Source organism: Amblyraja radiata, chromosome 9 (genome assembly GCF_010909765.2).
Source record: "Amblyraja radiata isolate CabotCenter1 chromosome 9, sAmbRad1.1.pri, whole genome shotgun sequence".
In the NCBI taxonomy this organism is placed as follows: domain Eukaryota; kingdom Metazoa; phylum Chordata; class Chondrichthyes; order Rajiformes; family Rajidae; genus Amblyraja; species Amblyraja radiata.
In genome coordinates, this window is record NC_045964.1 from 27,520,161 (window position 1) to 27,543,430 (window position 23,270).

General features: G+C 42.0%; 1 protein-coding gene across 2 annotated transcripts in view; it reads right to left on the reverse strand.

Moving 5' to 3' along the window:
• Nucleotides 1–23,270, reverse strand: part of spred1 (sprouty related EVH1 domain containing 1) — a 99,192-nt gene that overhangs the window by 5,509 nt on the left and 70,413 nt on the right. The window contains exons 3-4 of one of the 2 annotated variants that reach the window (XM_033026948.1): nucleotides 18,550–18,718; nucleotides 16,206–16,255 (exon numbers count right to left, since the gene is read on the reverse strand). In XM_033026948.1, coding sequence (XP_032882839.1) covers nucleotides 16,206–16,255; nucleotides 18,550–18,718 — 219 coding nt within the window. Of the gene's footprint in view, nucleotides 1–16,205; nucleotides 16,259–18,549; nucleotides 18,719–23,270 lie in introns of both variants that reach the window. The other variant, XM_033026947.1, reaches the window with a different exon arrangement.

Consider the following 23,270-nt stretch of genomic DNA (forward strand, 5'->3'; position numbering starts at 1 on the left):
GGAACTGACCTTTTGACCCACCGTGTCTGTATCGACCATAATGCCAAAATAAAATAATTGTATCTGTCTGCACATGATCCTTATCCCTCCATATCCATATGTGTATCCAAAAGCCTCTTTAACACCACTATTGTATCTGCCTCCACCACTCTTTGTGTATTTAGAACTTGCCCTGCAGATCTCCTTTAAATTGTGGCCCTCTTACCATAAAGTGATGCCCTCTAGTCTTTGATATTTCTACATTGGAAAAAAGGTTCTGTCTATCCTCTCTAAGCCTCTCTTCATCTTATATACTATCAGATCTCCACTTCACTTCCAGAGTTCTATAAAAAATAATCTAAGTTTGTATAACCTCTCCGTGGCTAATATGCTCTAATCCAGCTTCTGGTAGACCTCTTTTGCACTCTTTCCAAAGCAACCACATCCTTCTGCGGCCAGAACTGCATGGAATACTCCAGATGCAGCCTAAACAAAGTTTTATAGCAAGAATTTCCCTACTCCGGCAATCTGACACCCAATTCTAAGTCAGTTTAGTCCTGGCACATCCACATCACCTTCACGCATTTGAAGACTATAGAACAGCAGTGGAAAAAGTAAGATTTTACATAATTTAAATTGTTTGAATTAAGTTGTTAAATATTTTTATTTTTAAAATGTTTTAGTTTTTTTCAAATTTATCTCATGGTTTGATTTCTAATGAGAAAACGATGAAGAATATCAGACCATGTTAAAATCAACGACATATCAGCTTTCATTCATTTATCTTTGTATATCAGCTCTTATTTTTTCAGCTGTTTCGTTCAAAGGATTAGTAGGAATCCCTTGGGTACAGCAGTACATTGTTTCAGATTTAGGCCAAATCAATTTGTCAGTGGTGGATTCACAATGATACCTGCTACATAAAGCATCGGCATGAAAATGTAAGCATTGGAGGGAGCCACAAGGAGAAAGGATCTCCTGTGGCGTTCTGCACTGCATCTTGGTGGAACCAGTCTGTTGCTGAAGGTACTCCTCAGGTTGACTTGTGTGTCATGGACAGGGTGAGCTGTACTGTCCAAGATTAATCCTGCTGGCGTCTGCGGCCTTCGCCCTGCTGCCCCAGCGCACGATAGTGAAGAAAATGGCACTGGTTACCACCGATTGATAGAAAATCTGTAGCACCTTGAAGGAGCAGAGCCTTCTCAAAAAGTACAGCCGGCTCTGTCCCTTCTTGTACAGGGTCTCAGCGTTCCTGGACCACCCAGTTTACTGTCTATTTGTAATTGTAACAATCTCATACAACTTAAATGTTAGCACACAGTTAGGCAACATGTATTCTTCATCTATTTGAAATTAAACTAAATGATTATTTGCAAACCAAGTAAAACTTATGCTGAATAAGAAAAAAAGTACTATCTTATTGGTTCTAATGTATTTTTAGGCCATTTTACAAGGTAATCGTATTGAATGTATTAGAGATTAAAAATAGTATCAAACCTCAACGATTTATACACTATTTTTGCAGAGTTTTTCTTCTCGTTTCAATATGTTTATTGTTCTATGTATGGTAACAACACTATACAGGCCATTCCCAGGTTACGGCAGGGTTCTGCTCCGGTGAACTGTTTGTAATCCAAATAGTTCGCAAATTGGAAATGTGGCTGCAAACTCAGATCCCACACAGCAGAATATGCCTGCAGCACCACAGCAGCTGACAAATCCAAACTGCCCGTCTCCTAATTGCTCGTTCACATACATGGGCTGTACACCAGTCAGACATTCAGAAACTGGGGAGAGCCTGTAAAATATTCTTTGGAACAAAGATCGCTATCTCCCATAACTATCTCGACTACACTTCTTCCCACCCTGCTTCCTGTAAAGGCTTTATCCCCTACTCCCAATTCCTCCGTCTACACCGCATCAGCGCCCGGGATGAGGTTTTCCATATCAGACCATCGGAGTTGTCCTCATTCTTTAGGAAACGGGGGTTCCCCTCTTCCATTATAGAGGAGGTTCTCACTGGGGTCTCCTTGATATCCCGCAGCTCCGCTCTTGCTCCCCCTCCCACCATTCACAACAAGGACAGAGTTCCCCTTATCCTCACCTTCCACCCCATCAGTCGTCGCATACAGCATATAATCCTCCAACATTTTCACCACCTCGAACGTGATCCCATTATTGGCCACATCTTCCCTTCTCCACCCCTTTCTGCTTTCCACAGAGACCGTTCCCTCCGCAACTCCCTGGTCAACTCGTCCCTTCCCCCCAGACCATCCCCTCCCCAGGTACTTTCCCCTGCAACCGCAGGAGATGCAACACCTGTCCCTTTACCTCCCCCCTCGACACCATCCAAGGACCCTGAAAGTCTTTTCAGCTGAGGCAGAGGTTCACTTGCACCTCCTCCAACCTCATCTACTGTTTCCGCTGTTCCAGGTGTCACCTTCTGTACATCGGCGAGACCAAGCGCAGGCTCGGCAATCGTTTCGCTGAACACCTCTGCTGAGTCCGCCTTAACCTACCCGATCTCCCGGTTGCTCAGCATTTTAACTCCCCCTCCCAATCTGACCTTTCTGTCCTGGGCCTCCTCCATTGTCAGAGTGAAGCCCAGCGCAAATTGGAGGAACAGCACCTCATATTTCGCTTGGATAGCTTACACCGCAGCGTTATGAACATTGACTTCTCTAACTTCAAATAGCCCTTCCCCTTCCCGGTTCTCTCACCAGTCTTACTGTCTCCGACTATATTCTATCTCTGTCCCGCCCACTCCCCTGGCATCAGTCTGAAGAAGGGTCTCGATTCAAAACGCCACCCATTCCTTCTCCCCAGAGATGCTGTCTGTCTTGCTGAGTTACTCCAGCATTTTGTGTCTACCTTCGCTATTACTATAGCCACTGCGGTTCAATATGGATTTAGCGGGCACATTTACAGAATTAGTTGACATTCTTACAGAGCTGAAATTAGTAAACATTTCTCCATGCAGAAAAGAATAAACATTCGTAACACTTTGTCAAAGGGCAATTGAAGCAAGGTCAGTTTGAAATCTGATTTTGATAGGTTAACTAACTAAAGACAATGTGCTCCCAGCTGGACCTGATGCAGAGACAAGAGCATGTATCCCAGAGTACCGCACTGTCTTGATACTCTTTGACAAAAGGCAAGTTTAAAAGTCCTGCCTACAGTCGGAGCTTTTCAGGCCTCTGTTGTATTCAATAACATTAAAGAAGAGCAAATTTCCAAGAAATAAAAACATTGAAAACATGAATTACTGAACTTGTCTTTTCCTCTGAACATACAGATCAGGATTCCTGATTCAAGTAAATAAAGATTATAATCTTATGCCAGCCCTGACAAAGGTGAAGTTCCTAGCAAAATGTTGGGGAATCCCAGCATATTTTGATTGCTCTGATTCATTCCACATGGATTGGCAGGTGTACCAGCATCTGGCAGGGTTCAGTTCAGATTTGTGCAGATGCCCCCATTAGTCCAGAATTTATGTACCAGGGCACAGTTGTATTCCAGAAATCCCCATTGCGATTTCTGTCAGTGGCCGGCATAATTCAGTCCAAAGAGGGAAATGTGAAAATACTGGATACATAAATTTGGATCACACATCAGATTGAGAAGCTGAAGGTATACAACTCTTCTCAGTTCAGACATGTGGACCAATGCAGTTATTCTCATATGTTGTGCAGTCTGTCTACCTAATCTGAGCCCGACTGTGAAGAGATGCGAAAGATCATCTGTTGAGATATCAGAGGCAGTGTAAGGGAAATCCTTTCATTCATTTTATATGTTTACAATGTTGATCATTGTCAATATTTCAAAGTTTGACATTGCTAATTCGGTTAGCTTCCATATATTATTTATGAAGGATGGTCAGCATCTAAAACTGAAATGGGATCATCAAAAATTACTGAAGCATGTTATCTTGTTCCTGATCTTGGCCAGAGGAAAATCCAAACAATGGATGCGTCCTTCCCCATTATGAAACAGAATGCCGAATGAATTACCTAACTGGAATTGATATGTGTAAATTTAAAAAAGAAAATGATACATCTGCTGTCAACAGCAACCATTCTAAATGATACTTAGATATCATCGATACAAAATATAGCGTCACTGATGAATAGAAAAGTTAATGAAAGATCTTATTAATACTGTAATTGCACAAATGCCAAGTGGCGATGCAATAAAACTCAAAAAATCATTGGAAGAATCTTGTTTTTTCATGAATACCCCATCTTGAATGATGAGGTCCAGCATAAGAATAATAGATAAGAATGAAGATTTTGCAATCATCAACGAGAAGAAGTGCCAAGTGGGTGTTTCATCTTGGCTTTTTTACAGTGATTTCAAAGCCTTAAGACCAGACAATATCCTGACTGTAATAGAGAAGATATGCTCCGGAATGCACCATATTTCAGGTCATTGTAGCGGCAACATGGGCACCACCATGATAAGTTGGGAAATTGCTCAGGGATGCTCTGTTCCATAAAATACAAAGTAAATCCAATGTAGCTAATTACCATCTCGTCTATTCCCAAAGTGATGCCAGGTATCATTAACATTGCTACCAAGCAGCACTTACTTAATAATCAACTTAATAATGCTCAAATTGTTTTTTACTTGCATCCCTCAGTTGCCATTATCATTGTAGCCCTGACCCACACAGAAACCAAAGAGCTGAATTTCAGATGCAAGGATTGACCACCCTTGACCCTTGATCAACGAAGCAAGTATGGCATCAAGGAACTCTAGTGAATAAATAATCTATGGGCGGAGAGAAAGAACGGGAGCTATGTCACGTAAAAGGGGAAAATGGATGCAGTTGTTGGATGTCAAAAATCCCATCCCTGGACATCGCTGCAAGAGTTCTTGAACGCATGTTTCAATTAAAAGAATTGCCTTCTCTGTCTTCCTTCCAAGCATGTCAGAAGTGGTAACATTCACTAATGATTTCACATGTTCCACCCTATAAATGGGTAAATAAAGCAGTCAATGCCAAAAAGCTTCAACCCCAGACAATATTCATGCATGGGCTTATAAATGACAAGGAACACACATGCTACACAATTGGTGGACAACATAACAAGACAATTATCCTTGACATTCAATCACATTGCCATCACTTACTTCCTCACTGTCAACAATCCAAGGAGTTACAGTACCAGTTACCCCCTTCATATATTAAACCACCAGAGTCTATAGGTTTCACAAGTGGGGGGAGGGATAAAGGGAGGGGGAGGGGAGAAGGTGGAGGGGGTGGGGCAGAGGGGGGAAGGGAGGAGGGAAGGGAGGGGGGGGGGGTAGGGGATGGGGAGAGGTGGAGGGGAAGGGAGGGGAGGGGAAGGGAGGGGAGGGGGAGAGGAGGTGAGGGGAGGGGATTTAGGGGAGGGAGAGGAGGAGGGGGAGAGAGAGAGATGAGGGGAGAGAAAGAGTTAGGAGGGGGAGAGAGGGAGAGGAGAGAGAAACAAGAAATTTGCAAAGACTGAAGTGTTTATTATTAAACTAGACCAAGGGGGATCCGTTGGATCCCGTCCCCTCAACGCGCGGTTGCGGGGGGAGGGCTGCGGCGCCACACACACACTAACCATCCCCACACACACGGGGGGGGGGGCGGGAGGGGGAGGGGAGAGGGTGGGGCAGAGAGGGAGGGGGAGGGGGAGGGGAGGGCAAGTAGCGGATGGGGAGAGGGGGGGAGGGGAGCGGATGGGGAGAGGAGGTGGAGGGGTGAGGGGAGGGGGTTTAGGGGAGGGAGAGGAAGAGGGGTGAGAGTGCGGAGGAGAGTGAGGAGGGGGAGGGAGGGGAGAGAAGGGAAGGGGGGCCTAGGAGTCGGGGCGGGAGAGAGGAGGGGATGGGAGGGATGGGGGGGGGCGAGAGACAGAGAGAAAGGGGGGACGAGAGGATGCCGGGAAGCGGAGAGAGCGAGAAAAGCAAGGAGGAGGAGAGAGAGGAGGGGGAGAGAGAAGAGGGGGAGAGAGAGGAGGGGGGAGAGAGGGGGGAGAGAGAGAGAGAGAGAGAGAGAGGAGGGTGAAGAGAGAGAGAGAGAGGAGGGGGGGAAGAGAGAGAGGAGGGGAGCGGGGCGGCGGCAGCATGCCCACCAGGTGCCGGGCCCGAGCGAGGCCTGGAGCAATATGAGGAATGTCAAAAGCAGCGGAGGTCAGCCAAGGCCACTTTTCCACTGCGCTTGTCCGTGCCCGCCACCATTGTGTAGAACTTCAAGGAGCCCAACGGAGCGCGCAGCACGACTTTGCAGACGTGTTTCGCGGCTTCATGCAGAGCCCTGGGGGGGGGGGGGGAAGGCTGGGCCACGTAACTTGCAGCTCGTGGAAAGCAGTGGGGCTGCATGTTGAAAATTATGCGCAGCTTGCCGCGAGGAACAGAGGCATTATGACGTCATCCAGCTCGCTTCAGCACATCTATCATATATATCTGTGTGTGTGTGTGTGTGTGTGTATACGGCATTTTGCCTTTGAAACGTATTTCCTCGAAAATCTGACGCAAAAACGCAGAGATTTTTACAATTTCGGTAGGGATTTATCTTATGTTCAGAAATCCACTCCTTGGTCAATTATTTCCCCAGATTTTGAATATAATTGCACAAAAACCACTTAAAAAAAATATATAATCAGCGCTTGAGCTGCTGACGTCACAATGCCCACATTCCCACCAATCGAGGTCCACCTGCCTCCAGGCGCCCCCCCCCCCCCCCGCCGCTGTGGACTAAAGCCCCGCGCCCAGCACAAGTACGCGCGCACCACGCCTCCCGCAGCTGGACCCACGCTCGCCCGCTCACTCCAACCCCCCCCCCTGTTCTCAAAATGCTCGGCAGATCGGGAGGTCACCAGAGGTCACAACCGGTCACCGGAGGCTACCGGCTTGCTTCTGAAACCACTCCGCCAGTTATTGTCGCACGGGGCATTACACCCTCTGGGAAACCTGAAATTCCTCCGTTGATCGCAGGGACACGAGGAATTGTCAAGCGAGAGCTGCCGAGGCTCTCCACGCCACCCAAGGTTGGCCCCGTCCGAGCCGGCCGCTCACCGAGTTCAGGTCCGCCCTCTCCCTCTCTCTCCCCATCCTCCCTCCCTCTCCCCCCTCCCAACGTGCTGCCAGTCGCGCCTCTCGCAAGTCCTTTGATATAAACCTTGCGACCCACCCCTCTCTCCTAGTTCCCTCCACTCTACTCTCCACCCACCGCTCTTCAACCCTCCCTCTCTTCCCCCCTCACATGCCTATCCCCCCACACCCTCTCTTCCCCCCCCCCCCCCCCCCCCCCCCTCCCTCTCCCTCTGCCCTCACTCTCTAGCCCCCCTCCCTCTCTAGACGCACCTGTGAGTTGGGGGCTATGCGTCAGTAGATAGGGCGATTATGGGGTAAAAGGAGCAAAATAATATTAATATATTAACAAGGGGGGTAGTTAGCATGTGTGCGGGGGGGGAGGGGGGGTTGTTAGTGTGTGTGGGGGGGTGGTGAATGTGTGTGAAGCCGCATGCCGCCCCCCCCCCCCCCTCAACTGCACGTTGGGGGAACAGACCCAACGGGTCTGCACTTGGTCTAGTATACTTTTAAAAGTGTGTGTGTGTGTGTGGGTGTATGCCATATTGCCTTTGAAACGTATCTCCTCGAAAACCAGACGCAAAAACGCAGAGATTTTCACATATTTCGGTAGGGATTTAACTTATGATTTCAGAAATCCACTCTAGATTTGGTCAATTATTTCCCCAGATTTTGAATAAAATTGTTCACAAAACATCAAATAAAATTAAAATCAAAATGGTGCATGTCACAGTGCCAACTCACAGATCTCATTTACATATGATATGGATCTCATTTACATATGATATGACATCACAATGGGACAGGGGTGAGAGATTGTAACCTTCACGTGGTCCCACTAAAATCAAACTTCTGCATGAGTCACAGTGCCATCTCACAGATGTACAATCACAATGGATCTCATTTACATATGAGATCACAATGGGACAGGGGTGGGAGATCTCTCCCCCTCCCTCCCTCCCTCCCACCCCTGTGCCTTTCCCCCACTCCCCCATTCTCTTTCTCCTCCCTCTCTCTCTCTCTCCCCCTCCACTCTCTCAGCACCTCTCCCCTCCCCCTCTCCTCTCATCTCCCCCTCTCCTCCCCCCACCCCCCTCACCCAGCCTCCCCCCCTCTACCAACCCCTTCCCCCTCCCCGTCTCCCCCTTCACCCCCCCCGCTCCTCTCCTCCCCAATCCTCATCCCCCTCTCTCTCCCTTCCCCTTCCCCTTCCCTCCCCTCTCCTCCCCATCCCCTCTCTCCCCATCTCCCCCTCCCCACTCTCTCCCCATCTCCCTCTCCCCTCCTCACCCACCCACCCTCTCCTCCTCCCTTCCACCCCCCTCTCTCTCTGTCTCTCCCCATTCTCTCTCTGCCCTCACTCTCTACCCCCCCCCCCGCCGCACTAGACGCGCCTGCGTCTAGAGTTGGGGCCTATGCGTCGGTGGATAGGGCGGTTATGGGGTAAAAGGAGCAAATTAATAATATTAATATAATATCAAGGGGGGTAGTTAGCGTGTGCGGGGAGGTCGTTAGTGTGTGTGACGCCACATGCCGCCCGCCCCAGCCCCCCCGCAACCGCACGTTGGGGAAACAGACCCAACGGGTCTGCACTTGGTCTAGTTAGATATCAGATTGGTGAACAATTATCTCCCATGTTCAGCTGCAGCTGAACGCTCACTCCTCTTTCAGACACCTCTTTGACTTTCTTCCCATCTCAAAACCCTTCTTCCCTATATTCTAATGAAGCCAAAGACCCATTCACCTTTGTGTGTTTGCTAATCTACAGTGACTCCAGATATGGCAAAACCTACATTTTAAAATGCTGATCCTATTATTTACTATTATACTATGATATGGTTCCCTTCCCATTGTAACCAACTTGAATCCTACAACGTTTCAAGATTACTGTTCTCCAATCTTATCCTCCTGCATGTCCATGGTTTTCATTGTTGGGCAACATAAGATTTCTATCAGAAGACTTTCCTTTTCTTTGTCCTAATGGATTTTTACATGACTCTGGCAAATATTGTCTGATAATGCTGTGAAACAACATGAGGTGTTTTTATCTCTTCTACAATCTTGTGATAAATTTTTGTCCTCAAGTGATCAGTTAACACCTAAGGGAACACAACGAAAGTAGAGATGATCTATTTATCTTCTCGGGGGTGTAGACAAGATCTACTAAATGGCAAAGCAAGTTCAAGGAGGCAATATGGTGTATCCTTATCTCATACTTTTTGTCTTATCATTTCTGGTCTTTGTCCAACCAGCTGCCAATGAACCCCCCCCCCCCCCCCCCCCCCCCCCCCCCCCCCCCCCCCCCATCTCACCAGTATCCTATCCTTCCTCTTTTTCCAGTTTTCTTCCCCGCTATACAAGTAGACTGAAGAAGGGTCCCAACTCAAAATGTTACTTACTCATGTTCCCCAGAGATTTTGTTGATTTTTTTTGGAAACCAGCATCTGCAGTTTCTTGTTTCTTCAATGTGAAAACTCTATACGCCTGCACCTTTTACACCTAACTTCTTAAATATATGAATAGATTGAAATAACACCAGATTGTAAAGCCATCTGCTTTCAATTAACTGTACATAAAAAATCCTCCCACTGCGTAGTCAACAAACGTTTTAAGGACAAATTTAGATTCTGACTATTCAAAGCCATCACTGAGTTTCCCCCACCGTCTTGGGGGTCACCGTGAACTGGACTAGTCAACTGGACCAGTTACATAAATACGATGGCAGTGGGAGCAGGTCAGTGACAGATTATCTTGGCTAGAGTGACTCACCACCTGACTCCTATACACGGCACAATTTAGTAGTATGATGGAATATCGCTACTAGCCTTGACAAGTGCAGCCTTAACAATTAAACATTCAATACCGTCCAGGACTAAGAGTCGGCTTGAATGTCATCCCACGCCACCATGAACACTCACTACCTTTACAACTGCTATGATTGAGTTATAGGGTGTATCCCCTTCAAGATGCCCTGCAGTTATTTTGCTATGCTATTCAGTCAACGCCTCTCAACTCACAAGCTCTGCGACCAAGGATAGGGCAGTGGGCATAAGGGAATATCAGTAACTAACTAGGGAATATATTGCCTTCTCGGTCATTTGCTTTGAATCCTGAAACTCTCCCCAACAATATATTGGAGAAGGTAAAACAGGAAGACCTTTTTTTCATTTAAGAAAGTAGCCACCACCACAGAAATTATGTTTGCTTTGGCTAATTTGGTAATTTTAAGGGAAACAAAAATCACACACGTTTAAAAGCTTTTAACTAGTATTTGATTTAAAATACACGTTCATTCCTATTCTTTTACATGAAATATGTTGCATTTATATAATATGTCATTAATTTAGCAAGAACCCCCATTTTCTATTGTTTCCTAGTGTTTATCAAATGAAGCACACTTTTCTAGATTCACAATATCTTTACAGTAAAAAAAACACAGAATTACACAACACTGCAGCACAGTTTATAACTAGCATGTTGCAAGATGGATTTTTTTTTAAAGCAGCTGAGTGATTAAAAACTGCAACCACCACCCACATTCTGTGACTATGTTACTCTGCCCTGACAAGGCTTGGCAAGTTCTGACTGTAAAAAGCAACCCAACGCAGCTTTTATGTAAAACGGAAATCTGTTTTTCTCCCAGCTGCTGTTATAGTAATTACTGTCCTGTGGTTGCTAAGAGATGCTTCCTATGATTATTTTTCCCTTCAAAGTACTAAAATGGCTTGGACGGATGATGGGTAAAGTAATAAAATCAATTCCAGCTGCAAACTGTTGGACAAATACAGTTGTACAGAAAATGGGATCCAGACCCAGCTTCTTCAAAGTATGAAAACTTCTTTATATCCCCTTTCTGTAGACTGAAGTTCAAAAAGAAAATTATTAACAGCTTACAAAATGTGTTCTGTTTTATTTGGGCTCAGCATTATTTAGCAAGGAAAATTAGTGGCGTATATTGCCCTTGAATCCTAGAATTTGGATTCTAACACTTGCTATGCGAAGAAATAGCTTCAGAGTGGGAAGGCCCATATTCAAGTAATTTAACATTTAAAAAAATCATCAGGTATTTGTCCCCGTCAGATGAAAAATTGTTTGCAAAGAGAAATTTCAAAAATGCAGATTCCTTATGCAAATAAGGAGTTTGAAAAGGGTCCTGACCCAAATCGCCATCTGTCCATTAATTTCACAGATGCTGCCTGATCTGATGAGTTCCTCCAATGCTTTGTTTTGCTTCCTTATGTAATCATCTGAAAAATTACTTAAGTTTGTGTTTAAAAACAATTACGTTTTAATATTTTAAATGAAAACTCTAAGAATTATGAATTTAAAGTGAAGATCAAAATGATAAAAATGCCCAGCTCAGAAAAACTTCACAAATAATTCATTTGACTCTAAATGTAACTTTCATTCCAACAGCATGGCAGAATACACAAATTAAATTTAAGGTTCAATGTAGAAATTAACAACCACAAACCTATGCTTACATTTTCTAATTTTCAAATTTAAAGTGTATGACATTTTTGAATTGTGGTACATTTGGCAAGATGTTCTACTATTGCCTGGAGCTTCTACCATGCATAATTAGCAGATCTAGTAGCAATTGCACTAGATCCAAGTTCTTTGAAGTTTTGGCATAAAATCATTTGTGTATCACAAATAAAATCTGTCATGTATCTGCGTTTTAGCACATATGCTTTTAATTGGTTTAAAAATATTCCTTGATTTATGACAATATAGCAGCTTCATTAACAAAGCTAGAAAAGGGTATATCTTAGAAATATTTGAATAAGACATGACCTACTAGTATTAAACTTGAGGCACAAGGGCCATCTGATGCTGGGATCTGGAGCAACAACCAATCTGCTGTAAGAACTCAGTGGTTCGAGCAGCAACTCTGATGCAGAGTTTCAATCCAAAATGTCGATGATTCCTTTCCATTCACCGATGCCTCGACCCGCTGACTTCCTCCAGCAGATTGGTTGTGGCACCAGCTGTGAATCACCGGATACTAACTAAAAATAACTGGAAAAACTTTACAGAAACATTTGCTTGGCGTAATGGCACAGATAGTTACTTATTTTATTCAAAAGTTTCTGCACGATGGATTGAAAGAGCTTAAAATTAAGGCCATGAGTAGTTATCAATTACATCTGGGGCTCTATCAGGTTTTTTTTTTTTAAACAGCAGGGCTATATCTTAACAGGAGACTAAATTTGTTACACTTAAATGATCAATTTGAGAGGGAATTAAACTCAAACCCAAACCATCACAATCATAATCATACTTTATTAACCAAGTATGTTTTGTAACATACGAGGAATTTTGCAACATACGAGGAAACCATGGATCTATAATAATAGAAAATACTGGTCAGGAAGATCTGTGACTAGGGAAACTGAGTTAATATTTCCGGGCTATGATCCTGTAGCGTCAGAACAACAACATATGAATTTATTTAGCAAAATCCACATCCATGTTCTTAGAGTGAGAGAAAAATGAAATTGAACTTTGGCATCCAAAACCTTAAATATTTTTACATGTAGAAATACAGAGGCATATCCTTGGGTACTAGCCTTTGACCTAATTCCGCAACTACAGTTTTCGTGTGGATGGCCACATGATATTGGGTACAAAATTGATTCGGTGGTAGGTCAGAAGGCAATAGTGGTGTGTTGCTTTTCATACTTAAGGCCTGCCACTGGGTCCACTGTTGTTAGTAATGCCCCTGTCCCACTTAGGAAACCTGAACAGAAACCTCTGGAGACTTTGTGCCCCACCCAAGGTTTCCGTGCGGTTCCCGGAGGTTTTTGTCAGTCTCCCTACCTGCTTCCACTACCTGCAAACTCCGGCAACCACCTGCAACCATCGGGAACCGCACGGAAACCTTGGGTGGGGCGCAAAGTCTCCAGAGGTTTCATTTCAGGTTTCCTAAGTGGGACAGGGGCATAAGTTTGCAGATGACACCAAAATTGATGGCATTATGGACTGTGAAGATAATTAAGATTACACCAGGATCTAGATCAACTGGGGAAGTACGCCAAGGAATTGCAGATGGAATTTGACTCAGACATGTATGGTATTAAATTTTGGTAAGTTAAACCAAGGCAGGACTGACAAAGTAAATGGCAGAATGTTGTAGAACAGAGATTTAGGGTAAAAGTACTCAGTTCCCTGATGGTGGCGACACAGGTAGACAGAATGGTGAAGGCGGCATTTGGCAAGCTTGCCTTCATCGGTCAGGATATTAAGTACAGTAGTTGAGACATCATGTTTAAACTGTATAAGACATAGGTGAATTATACTTGGAGCATTGTGTGCAGATCAGGTCTCATAGCTATAGAAAGGATGATATTAAGTTGGAAAAGGAGCAGAAATTATTCACAAGGATGTCACCAGGCTTGGAGGGTTTGGGTGATATTGAGAAACTGGATAGGCTGGACATTTTTCCCTTGAGCATAGGAGGCTGAGGGATGATATTACTGAGATATATATAATCATGAGGGACATACATACGTTTTTTTTCAGAGATCCAACTTTTCCACAAAGCAGGAGAGTCTAATTATACAAGGCACGGATTAAGCTGAGAGATGCAAAATTTAAAGGCGACGCGAGAAGCAATGTTTCCACACAGAGGGTTGTGGGTATGTGGAACTAACTGCCAGAGGAAGTGGAATAAGTTGTACAATTTCAACTCAAAATATATTTGGATAGGTATATGGTTAGAAAAGGTTTCAAGGCATAAGGGCCAAACACAGGTAAGTGGGTCTAGGTCGGGTATTAATATGGTCAGCATGGATAAGTTGGGCCAAAGGGCTTGCTGTCATGCTGAAAAACTACATGACTTTCTGATAGTATGATGATAATGCCACTAAATGTAATGGCTAGTTGGCTATACTCTTTAAAGGATACTGGCTGACACTTTTGTGCCATCAATGTAACTTGCCATTTATCAGCCTATGTCAGAATGGGGTATAGATTTTGATGAGGACATATAAAAATGAACACTCATGCAAACATCTGAGGATGGTTGGGCCAAGACTTTGCCATGAGTTTGTGGAATGATGCCCAGTAGCTGAACGACTTATTCTGCATTTCTGTTATTGTTAATTTTTTAAATAAAAGAACACACCTGGTAGTAGGTCATTCAGTCCTCGTGCTTGCATCACCAGGTAAATTGGTCACCGCCCATAGTCACTGCTATCCAACCAAAATTACCTGTTTATTTCTATTCCCTGCCTTTTAATGAATCCTCAATCAACATCAGTATATTAACCCTAATACAATGTACTCTTAATAATTTTGTGTACAATCCAACATGACAACTTACTGAAGCCACTCTGAAAGTCCAATTACATCACAATCTTCACGTTTCTCTTTCCTGTTAGTTACAACCACAAACAAATTCCAGAACCAACTCTGACACATAAAATCAGCTAAATAATGAAGTTAGTTAAATATTCATGAAGTTACACTAGTTATGTTCTGCAATGAGAATTTAAATAATCCTTCACAAACAAATATAAAGCAGCCAACTTGCTCTACGAAATCTGTTGGGTAAAATACATATTCTGTCGACTTAAGATCCTTTAAAATTGGGTGCAGTGCAGGACTAGCTCACACCAACAAAGGAGGTAGTCAAACTGGTGCTTGGGGCAATTGAACAGAGCTGCCAACTTTGGAGTAGTATTTAGCCTAATCATTCATCTTTCCACTGCCTGCAGCCTGAAATCTTAGAACTTCCTTTATGACCACAAAACACCAGTGATGCTCAGTCATGCCAACACACCTGTCTACAAAGCTCAGATTTGATTACTATTGTGAACTGGAAATCTCAATTAACGTCTGCATGTCTTAAGAAGCCTGTAAGATCTTTGGCATCAGAAGAACAAAGTAACCAACAGTAAATCTTCCAGGTGATGTGCTTAACTTCCAAATCTTTTAAATATAAATATTATTTTTGGTATCTCATTTTTCTTTTATTGTTGTTGTCTTGTTATATGTTAGCATAAGTTGTTTTTTATTTATTCTTTTCGTACACTCTGTCTGTAACAAATAGACAACTTTGCACTTTGTTATGTCCTGAAAACTAAATAAAAAAGATTTTGATTTAAATATAAATATCCCAATGTTTTCAAATATAAATGAGCATCACAAAAATCAATCATGGATATTCAGAACAGATAACAAATCTTGTGTACTGAAATCTGTGCAAATGGCAGTTACTTTTCCTACAATAATCCATCTTAAGTACAAGGTAATTTTATTTTTCATACATTTAGGAGTTCGTTGTTTGGTCATCTTTTCTTCCCCATGAACATTGTATAAGACATCTTGCACCTATAATTCCATGCCACAATCAGCACACTATGGCTTTCCCAAAATTCTTGACGGATTTCAGAATCTCTTAGGTTCCCATTTTTTTTTTCAATTAATCATTTTATTGCTGACAAATTCATGTGTGTACTTCCCTACTCATTCTGCTTCATGCGAAAGACGGCAACATTTCATTTTGATGTCAACTGTTCTTTTAAAAAATATTCTCATTTAGTATACTCTCAAAAAGTATTTTCATAGTCATACAGCGTGGAAACAGGCCCTTCGACCCAGCTTGCCCACACCGACTATCGTCCCATCCACACTAGTGCCACCTGCCTGCGTAATATGGTTTGATACAGTGGAAATAGATTTTTAAGCAAAGTAAAGCTTTTAAAAGTGCTTCAAATCCTTTGCCATATGTGGATGTAAAGTACATTCATCTTGCAATCACAACTCAAAGTCAAAAAACCCCAGATTTGCTACATAAAGCAATGCCATTTTAAAGTCTCTACTCTGCTGCTGAATTTTTTTAATTGTCACAGTCCATTACTCATGTCCACTTTTATTATTCTTTTACCATTAAGTACCATTGTTTAAAAAAATGCTGCAAAGTAGTTAAATTTGAATTGTATTAAACGTTAGTGCATTGGAGTAGAAAGAACTACTTGATCATTACTCAAGACTGAAATGTCTATCAGCCCATGAAAATAAAGTTTTTTCAAAATTTCACAAAGTATGGCAGCATCTATGATTATCAATTATTAAACAAATTATTATCAAACAAATATAAGTTTTGAAAGCTTTCATGATGGCAAAATTAAATTGATATATGCATTTATTGTACTACTTACTTGAAAGCTATCATCTGAGACTGTTGCTTCATTGAAAGATTCTTGACAACCTGCTGACAAATAAATCAATGTCATCATCTTTAAAGTTTGAAATCAGCAATAAAAATGTCTCATTCATATTTGTTCAACTGTTTAATACTAGTTGAGTTAAATAGCAAAAATACTAGATACAGGCAGTGCCCAGGATCCTGAGAATTGTCCATAAGCTGATTTTTCTGCAAGTCATTAACATTATTTTTCTTTAGCAACCCATACGGTATCGCTCTACATATGCTTGCTATAATTCTTTCATTTATTTAAATAATCACCCTAACACTACCCATAATTAAACTATATATATATATATTGCATCAAATCATTAATGAATACCATGAAATATTTTATCACTATTATTGCTAGGCTGAAAAATGCTTTAAAAATAAATGGGAGAATTTGTATAAGATCAGGCAGTCATATTCGAGGAGTTCAGTATTGATAAGACTGAAAATAACAAGCTGCTTTCGGTCCCTTGAGCTTTTAATGCTGGGATCCCCAAACTCCAGACTGTGGAACTTTTGGATTGAGCACAAAATCCAAAGCATTAATGGAATACAACAGGCCTTTCTGTCCACAATCTGCAAACTGCCTGAAAGGATTATCGCCCACCAGCCTCTGACTCACTCCTCCCTTTATTGGCCATCTTCTCTCTACACTCTGTCCTGATGCAGGCTCTCAACTGTCAACATTGATCAAGCCTTTGCCTCTACACTTGCTCCAACAGTTTATTTTTGCCAGAGTTTGTAATGTTGTTGTTTTTGTACTGGCACCAGTTATGCATTCTTTAAAATTGAACTCTGCAGGTTGCAAAATAGGATATGAAAATATTTTTGTGAAAGCGAGTCATATCTACATTCTCTATATGATAGAGAGGGCTCCCAACCCAAAACATCGCCTATCTAGTCCCTCCACAGATTCTGCCTGATCTGTTGAGTTACTCTAGCACTTTCACTCAATACCAATGGACATGTGTAACTTGAACAGTGCATGGAAATGTATCCACTCTAGGTTTGGGTTCTACTCAGCTCATCTCACATTGCGACAACATTTTCTATAATTAGTTTAACAAGGATACTGTATTGGTTTCAGGCTTTCAGTGATATTATTAACCGAAAATCAAATTCAAAGTGAATGCAGGCATGTAATCAGGGCAAGAAAATACCAGGATAATGTGAATTAGTAGGACATTTTATCCAGACACAAATCTTTTTTAAAAATCTCCCATTTAACTTATTTCAGATGCCATGGTCTAATTTATGCATAACACTACTTTTGGAATTTATTTCAAATAAATTGTTGGGAAATTCAACATTTCCATTTCATAATCTGAAGTAAGAGATATTTGTCGTGTTAAATTTGTGGTTGCACCCAATATATAGTTTAACTACATGGTTTTACTAAAGATACAGAAATTATCGTATGTTAATTTAACAATATTTCTTGTTTGCACCCATACTTCCCAAATATTTGCTTTTTACTTCATGGTGTACACTTAGTCTCTTTATATAAAATGTACTCTTTCTCATCATTTTTCTATTCACTCTCTACAAGATTTCAGCGGTTTTCCTTTCCTATACTATGCCCTAATTCTCTAACCAGACCTCTCGAGCTGCTGCAATTTTAAACATTCAGCCTACGTTTAATACTCAGAAAATTTGGGTTTCTTTACCTGCAAAATGTTTGTGTCTTCAGGATTAATACTGCTTTCATAAGTGTTTGTAAAAAAAATAATTTATTTTACTCTCTGTCATGTATCAAACTTGTCCATTTTCACCTGCCAAAGTATGGACAATATGCCAATTTTATTTTCTAGATTTCATTTGCTTTGTCAGGTAACAAAAAAATTACAAAGTCAATAAAATTGTTTCTTCTAATGTGGATTCAGATCTATGGCCATCTGTATTAAATTAATTTATTTTGCGGGGGAATCCATCAACTAAATTACAAGTAGACATTCTTACTGCATTCATGAACAAGATGTGCAGTGTCCTAAATGTCATGATACTTCAGAAAACAAATCTCTTCTATTTTTGCTCTTCCCTTCAATTCATGCTGAAAATGCAATACCATTAAAAGGCATGAAAGATCCATAATTTCTGCATTTCAGATTCCATTGCTGCTCTGTAAAATGGGAAGAAAATAGTTTAAAAGGAAACATTCATTCGTGCTCCTTCCCCACCTCCTTTATATAGTGTTTGAACGATGCAAAGTAGATTTGGGCCTTTCAGCATTTATCTGCTGAGATATTTAATGTAATTCAAGGTAAATGCTGGAAGTATTCCCGTGAATAAAATTTAAGAGCCTCTACCTTCAGAGATGGCTTCAGTAGCTCGGCGAATTCCACGGTCAAATGCTCTAGCATCAGCAGGACTCTGAAAGGTAAGTCCAAACTTTTTTTCATTTATCTTCCAGTGGTGAAATATTGGGTTAACTTTGTTGTAAACTAGATCCTTTTTCAAGGCACATTCCAAAACCACCTGCATGGTTTAAAAAAAAAATCAAAATGAACTTTAATCACTTGCATTTAAACACATCTCATTTAGTCATTCAAGTCTGTACAATCTGAGGCGCAGTTGATAACCTTACCGTTTGCCTATACTTAACAACACATTTAAAATTTCAAGATGTAAAATTTTAAGGTGTAAAAAATACAGTAAACAAATTATTTTAAACCAAGTAATATATATATGCACTGTCTTGCCTCTGCATTCCAAGTTCTACTCGTTATGTTCAGACCATCTCACACTACCATAAAGTTTTCACCTCCCTCACTACTTTATGGACCTGCTGAAAGTCTATCACTTTGAAAAGCTTCCAACCACACCTAATATTTCCTCCTTTGACACAAGCTTGATTTTTATTTGATCTTTTATTTAGTGCTGTTTGGCACTGCCTATGTTGAAGGCACTATTCTGCTGGTTTCATATGGGATCATTTGAGTAACACAATACGCTTGCAGTTCAATCTCTGATTTGATCTTGTGCAGGAAAGAACTGCAGATGCTGGTTTAAATCGAAGATAGACGCAAAATGCTGTTGTAACTCAGTGGGACAGGCAGTATATCTGGAGAGAAGGAATGGGTGACGTTTCGGATTGAGACCCTTCTTCAGACTAATTTGATCTTAACAGTTAATGTCACTTTTCATTTTGCCTGATAATATTTCAGTCTACCTTAGATACATAGATACATAGAAAATAGGTGCAGGAGTAGGCCATTCGGCCCTTCGAGCCTGCACCGCCATTCAATATGACTTTACTCAGGTATCAGTCATCTGCAGTATTTGGGGTATATTGCTATTTCATTTCAGAGAGCAAGGATTGTAAAATAATTAGAGTAACAAAAAAAGAACTGCAGGTAATAGACACAATGAACTGCAGATATTGGTTTGCCAAAAAATAAGCAAACTCAGCAGGTCAGGCGGCATCTCTGAAGAATATGGATAGGTGACGTTTGGGTCAGGACCCTTCTTCAGACTGATTGTAATGGAGGGGTGAAAACTGTAAGAGAGGTGGGGATGGGGAGGGGAGGGGGAAGAGACAAAGCCTGGCAAATGATAGATGGCTACAGGTGAGGAGGCGATGGAGGGTTTGATTGGCAGATGGTTAGACAAAAGCCAGAGATGAAAAGACAAAATATGAGAGTTAAGGAGGCATGGGTAGAAGAGACGTGAAATGTTATGCAAGAGGAAGGAATATAGGTGGAAGGGGGTGAGGCGAAAAGGGGAAGGGAGAAATGGATACATATCCAAGTGGGGCATAGGGAAGACTGGGGGTAAAACAGGGGAGGGGGAAGGGCTGTTGTTCACCTAAAATTGGAGAATTCAATGTTCATATCATTGGGTTGTAAGCTCCCCAAGTGAAATAAGAAGTGCTGTTCTTCCAGAATGCAGTAGATGGGGTTAGAGATGAACCTCTGCCTCACTTGGAAGGTCTGCTGGGGTTCCTGGATGGAGAAGAGGGAGGGGGTATAGGGACTGGTGTTACATCTCCTGCAGTTGCAGGGAAAAGTACCTGGGGAGCTGGTGGTTTGGTGGGAAGGGATGTGCCTAGTCCTCGCCTTCTCATGAATTCTGCTGCATCTGGGTCGTTTGGGAGGTGGGAGAAGAATGTTACATTTTTCTCAAAGAGGCTCTGAGAACATCTTTCAATGGCGTTAATTGACTACATTAATGTTGATTTATTTATCCTGATTGTAACTTTGCAAAATTTTGCAGGAATATGATTGGAGGCATCTTTCCAGTGCCTTGAAGTAGATCATATCTCAGAAACAAGAATCACTGTAGACTGACAAGTCACGAGCTTTATGTCGGGTTTGAGGTCTTGATCGTTAAACGGACCTCCTCAGTCAGCCAAAGGCTGTGTCAGCATACAGAAGTCCATGGAGTATTACAAAATTGATTTCTATCTCTACCAAAAGATTTCTCCTGAAATATGGGAAAGTTGTCCACATTTTCTACACTCTTATTGTGCCCTTTTATTTCTAGGGGAGCTGTATTGTCCAGTGGGGGCAAGTTGGAGAGAACTTTTGTGGACATGCAATGCCCATTCTCTCCCATGTTCCAGTGAAAGAGTGGCGATGACCTAAAGCACAGCCTCAATAAACGAATAGGCAAGTATTATCTGTGTACTGCAGATCGATGACCAGAGCTGTGTGAACTTCTTTCCTGAGTGGAGGTGACATAGGTGGAAGTGTTCTATTTATCTTGCAGATTAATTCCACTCCAGCCAGAAGTTCATTGATAATGAGGTGCAAGAAAGATTGAGGGAGGCACGGGAGGGGGGAGGAGGGGGGGGGGGGGGGGTTATGCTCCTGGACAACATTTGCATAGAAATTGAATTTGCAGACCTGTTTGCATACCAAGAAACTGAGTGTTAAAGATAAAGGACTCTGCAAAGATGGCTCTTCTCAGATAGCACCTTCTGGCAAATTGATGGCTCCAAAGCCACAGGAGTTAAAAAGTGTAGTCCAGACTAGCTTCAACTGCATCATCACTGTCATTTGAGGATAAATTCTTGGGTTCTCTCTCATGAAAATACTAGAAGTGGGTTGATGAGAATAATCAAGAGATCCAATAATTAATTAATTGCAAATGCAAGGCGCTATTGGACTAGAAACTTCACCATGTTTACAGGCACCAGTAGGTTGTTAAAAACAAAAACCTCTGAACGAAAGCAGATGATAGTTAGAAAGGATAAAATAAATTCAATAATTTACTGACCACCATGACATGGATTTGTCAATGCTGTTGAAGCTATCTACAGTTCAAACATCCAAAGCTCACCCAAAAGAGTGAACTTATAATTGACAAGTAGTTAATGCTTGCTGAAAGGAACTTCTCAAAACTCAACAGTGATTCAGACATCAGCACTCATGGTTCTTTCAACATCGCAAACCACTTGGCTCGTTCCCATCACTGCCTGGTAATCATCAAAGAAGCAACATGCAACTAAACAGGGAGCTGAAATTTTGAATTTCCGGAATTTCAGTTAGATGCTTGAGTCTCAAATTTGCCACTTCATTTTCTAGCTCCAAGAGCATAGCAGATTAGGGCAGGGCCTCTCAAATTCTGTAAGCACAATCATATTCCAGAAAAGTGAAACTAATCACCATATTCCTCCTCAACCACTTCTCCCGATCCCCATTGTCTGAAAGGCTGCTCTTCCAATTGCAATGTGAATTCCATCCATCAAGAAGATAATGGACTTTTCATTGCTAAGCAACTAAAACAAAATGCAAGGAACAGCATCAACCACAGTACATGATCTCTCACAAACTGTTGACTCCATCACCTCAGAGGGACTGCAGAGCATCTTTGTCAAAATGTGAGTTTGCAGAATTTTTCCCTCAAGTTGATAAACAGTAATTAGGAAAGTATAAAATCCTTTGTTGCAATGTCAGAAGGTTCTCAATATAATCAATTTGCAGTAAAATTCTTACTGCGAATTGACATTGATAAATGTTAACCACCAAAACATTTTGGTACACACATTTTCAGTGTTGTTAAACATCCTTGTGCAAAACATCAGTTTAAACATTTTATGCAAGCCTCTATGCATTTCTTCAACATGGTTGTTGAGAAGATCATAGCCTGCAAATTGCCCTTGTACTGCTCTTTGAAAGCTGATGACTAGACCAAACAGAAATTGCGAAAGCAAAATAAAACAAATGCTTCTTTCAACAATTCAGTAAGTTTGAAGTTTGCTAAATATTCACACCATTACATCCGGACAACAATTTCTGCCTGGTGGATTATTTAAATCACATGTCTTCTGAACATTACAATTAGCTTGTTCATAATTATGTGAACTGTACCAATACACACCCATTAGCAATTTAAAACAGAGTCTGTATGACCAAGGATCAAAGGAACATTTTTTCCGCGGGCTGCGGGTCGGGTGGAGCGGAGGTTTGGTACAATGTTCAGTGATGTGATGGACGCGGGGGTCTGGACCAATCGCTGACAAGTCTCCCCCCCCGGCAACGTCAGGTCCGTTATTGGACTTTTCTGGTGAGCGGCAGTCGGTCCTTTGGCCTGTAGGCGGCGCCGCCTTTCGGGTAGGTAGCGTTTCGACAGAGCGGCCATTCGGTAAGTTTGCTATTAGGCGACGCAGCTTTTCGGTTCGTTGGCATTTAGGCGTCCCGCCCTTTCAGTTAGTTTGCATTTAGGCGTCCCATCCTTTCGGTTAGTAGGCGTTTCGTCTTCGGACTTTTTCGGTTTATTGGCGTTTCGGCCTCGTTTCGATTCGGTTCTTTGGCTTCGACTTCTTTGCTTCGGCCTCTCGTCCGTCGGCGCCACGTCCGCACACGGTTTTCATATACAAACCCTCTTGAAATAAATGCTAGCATTGGGTTTGCTTTCTTTACTACCGATTCGACTTGCAAATTAACTTTTTGAGAATCCTGCACGAGCACTCCCAAGTCCCTGAGCACCTCTGATTTCTGGATTCTCTCCCCATTTAGAAAATAATCTATGCCTTTATTCCTACTACCAAAATGCATGACTCCACACTTCGCTACACTATATTATA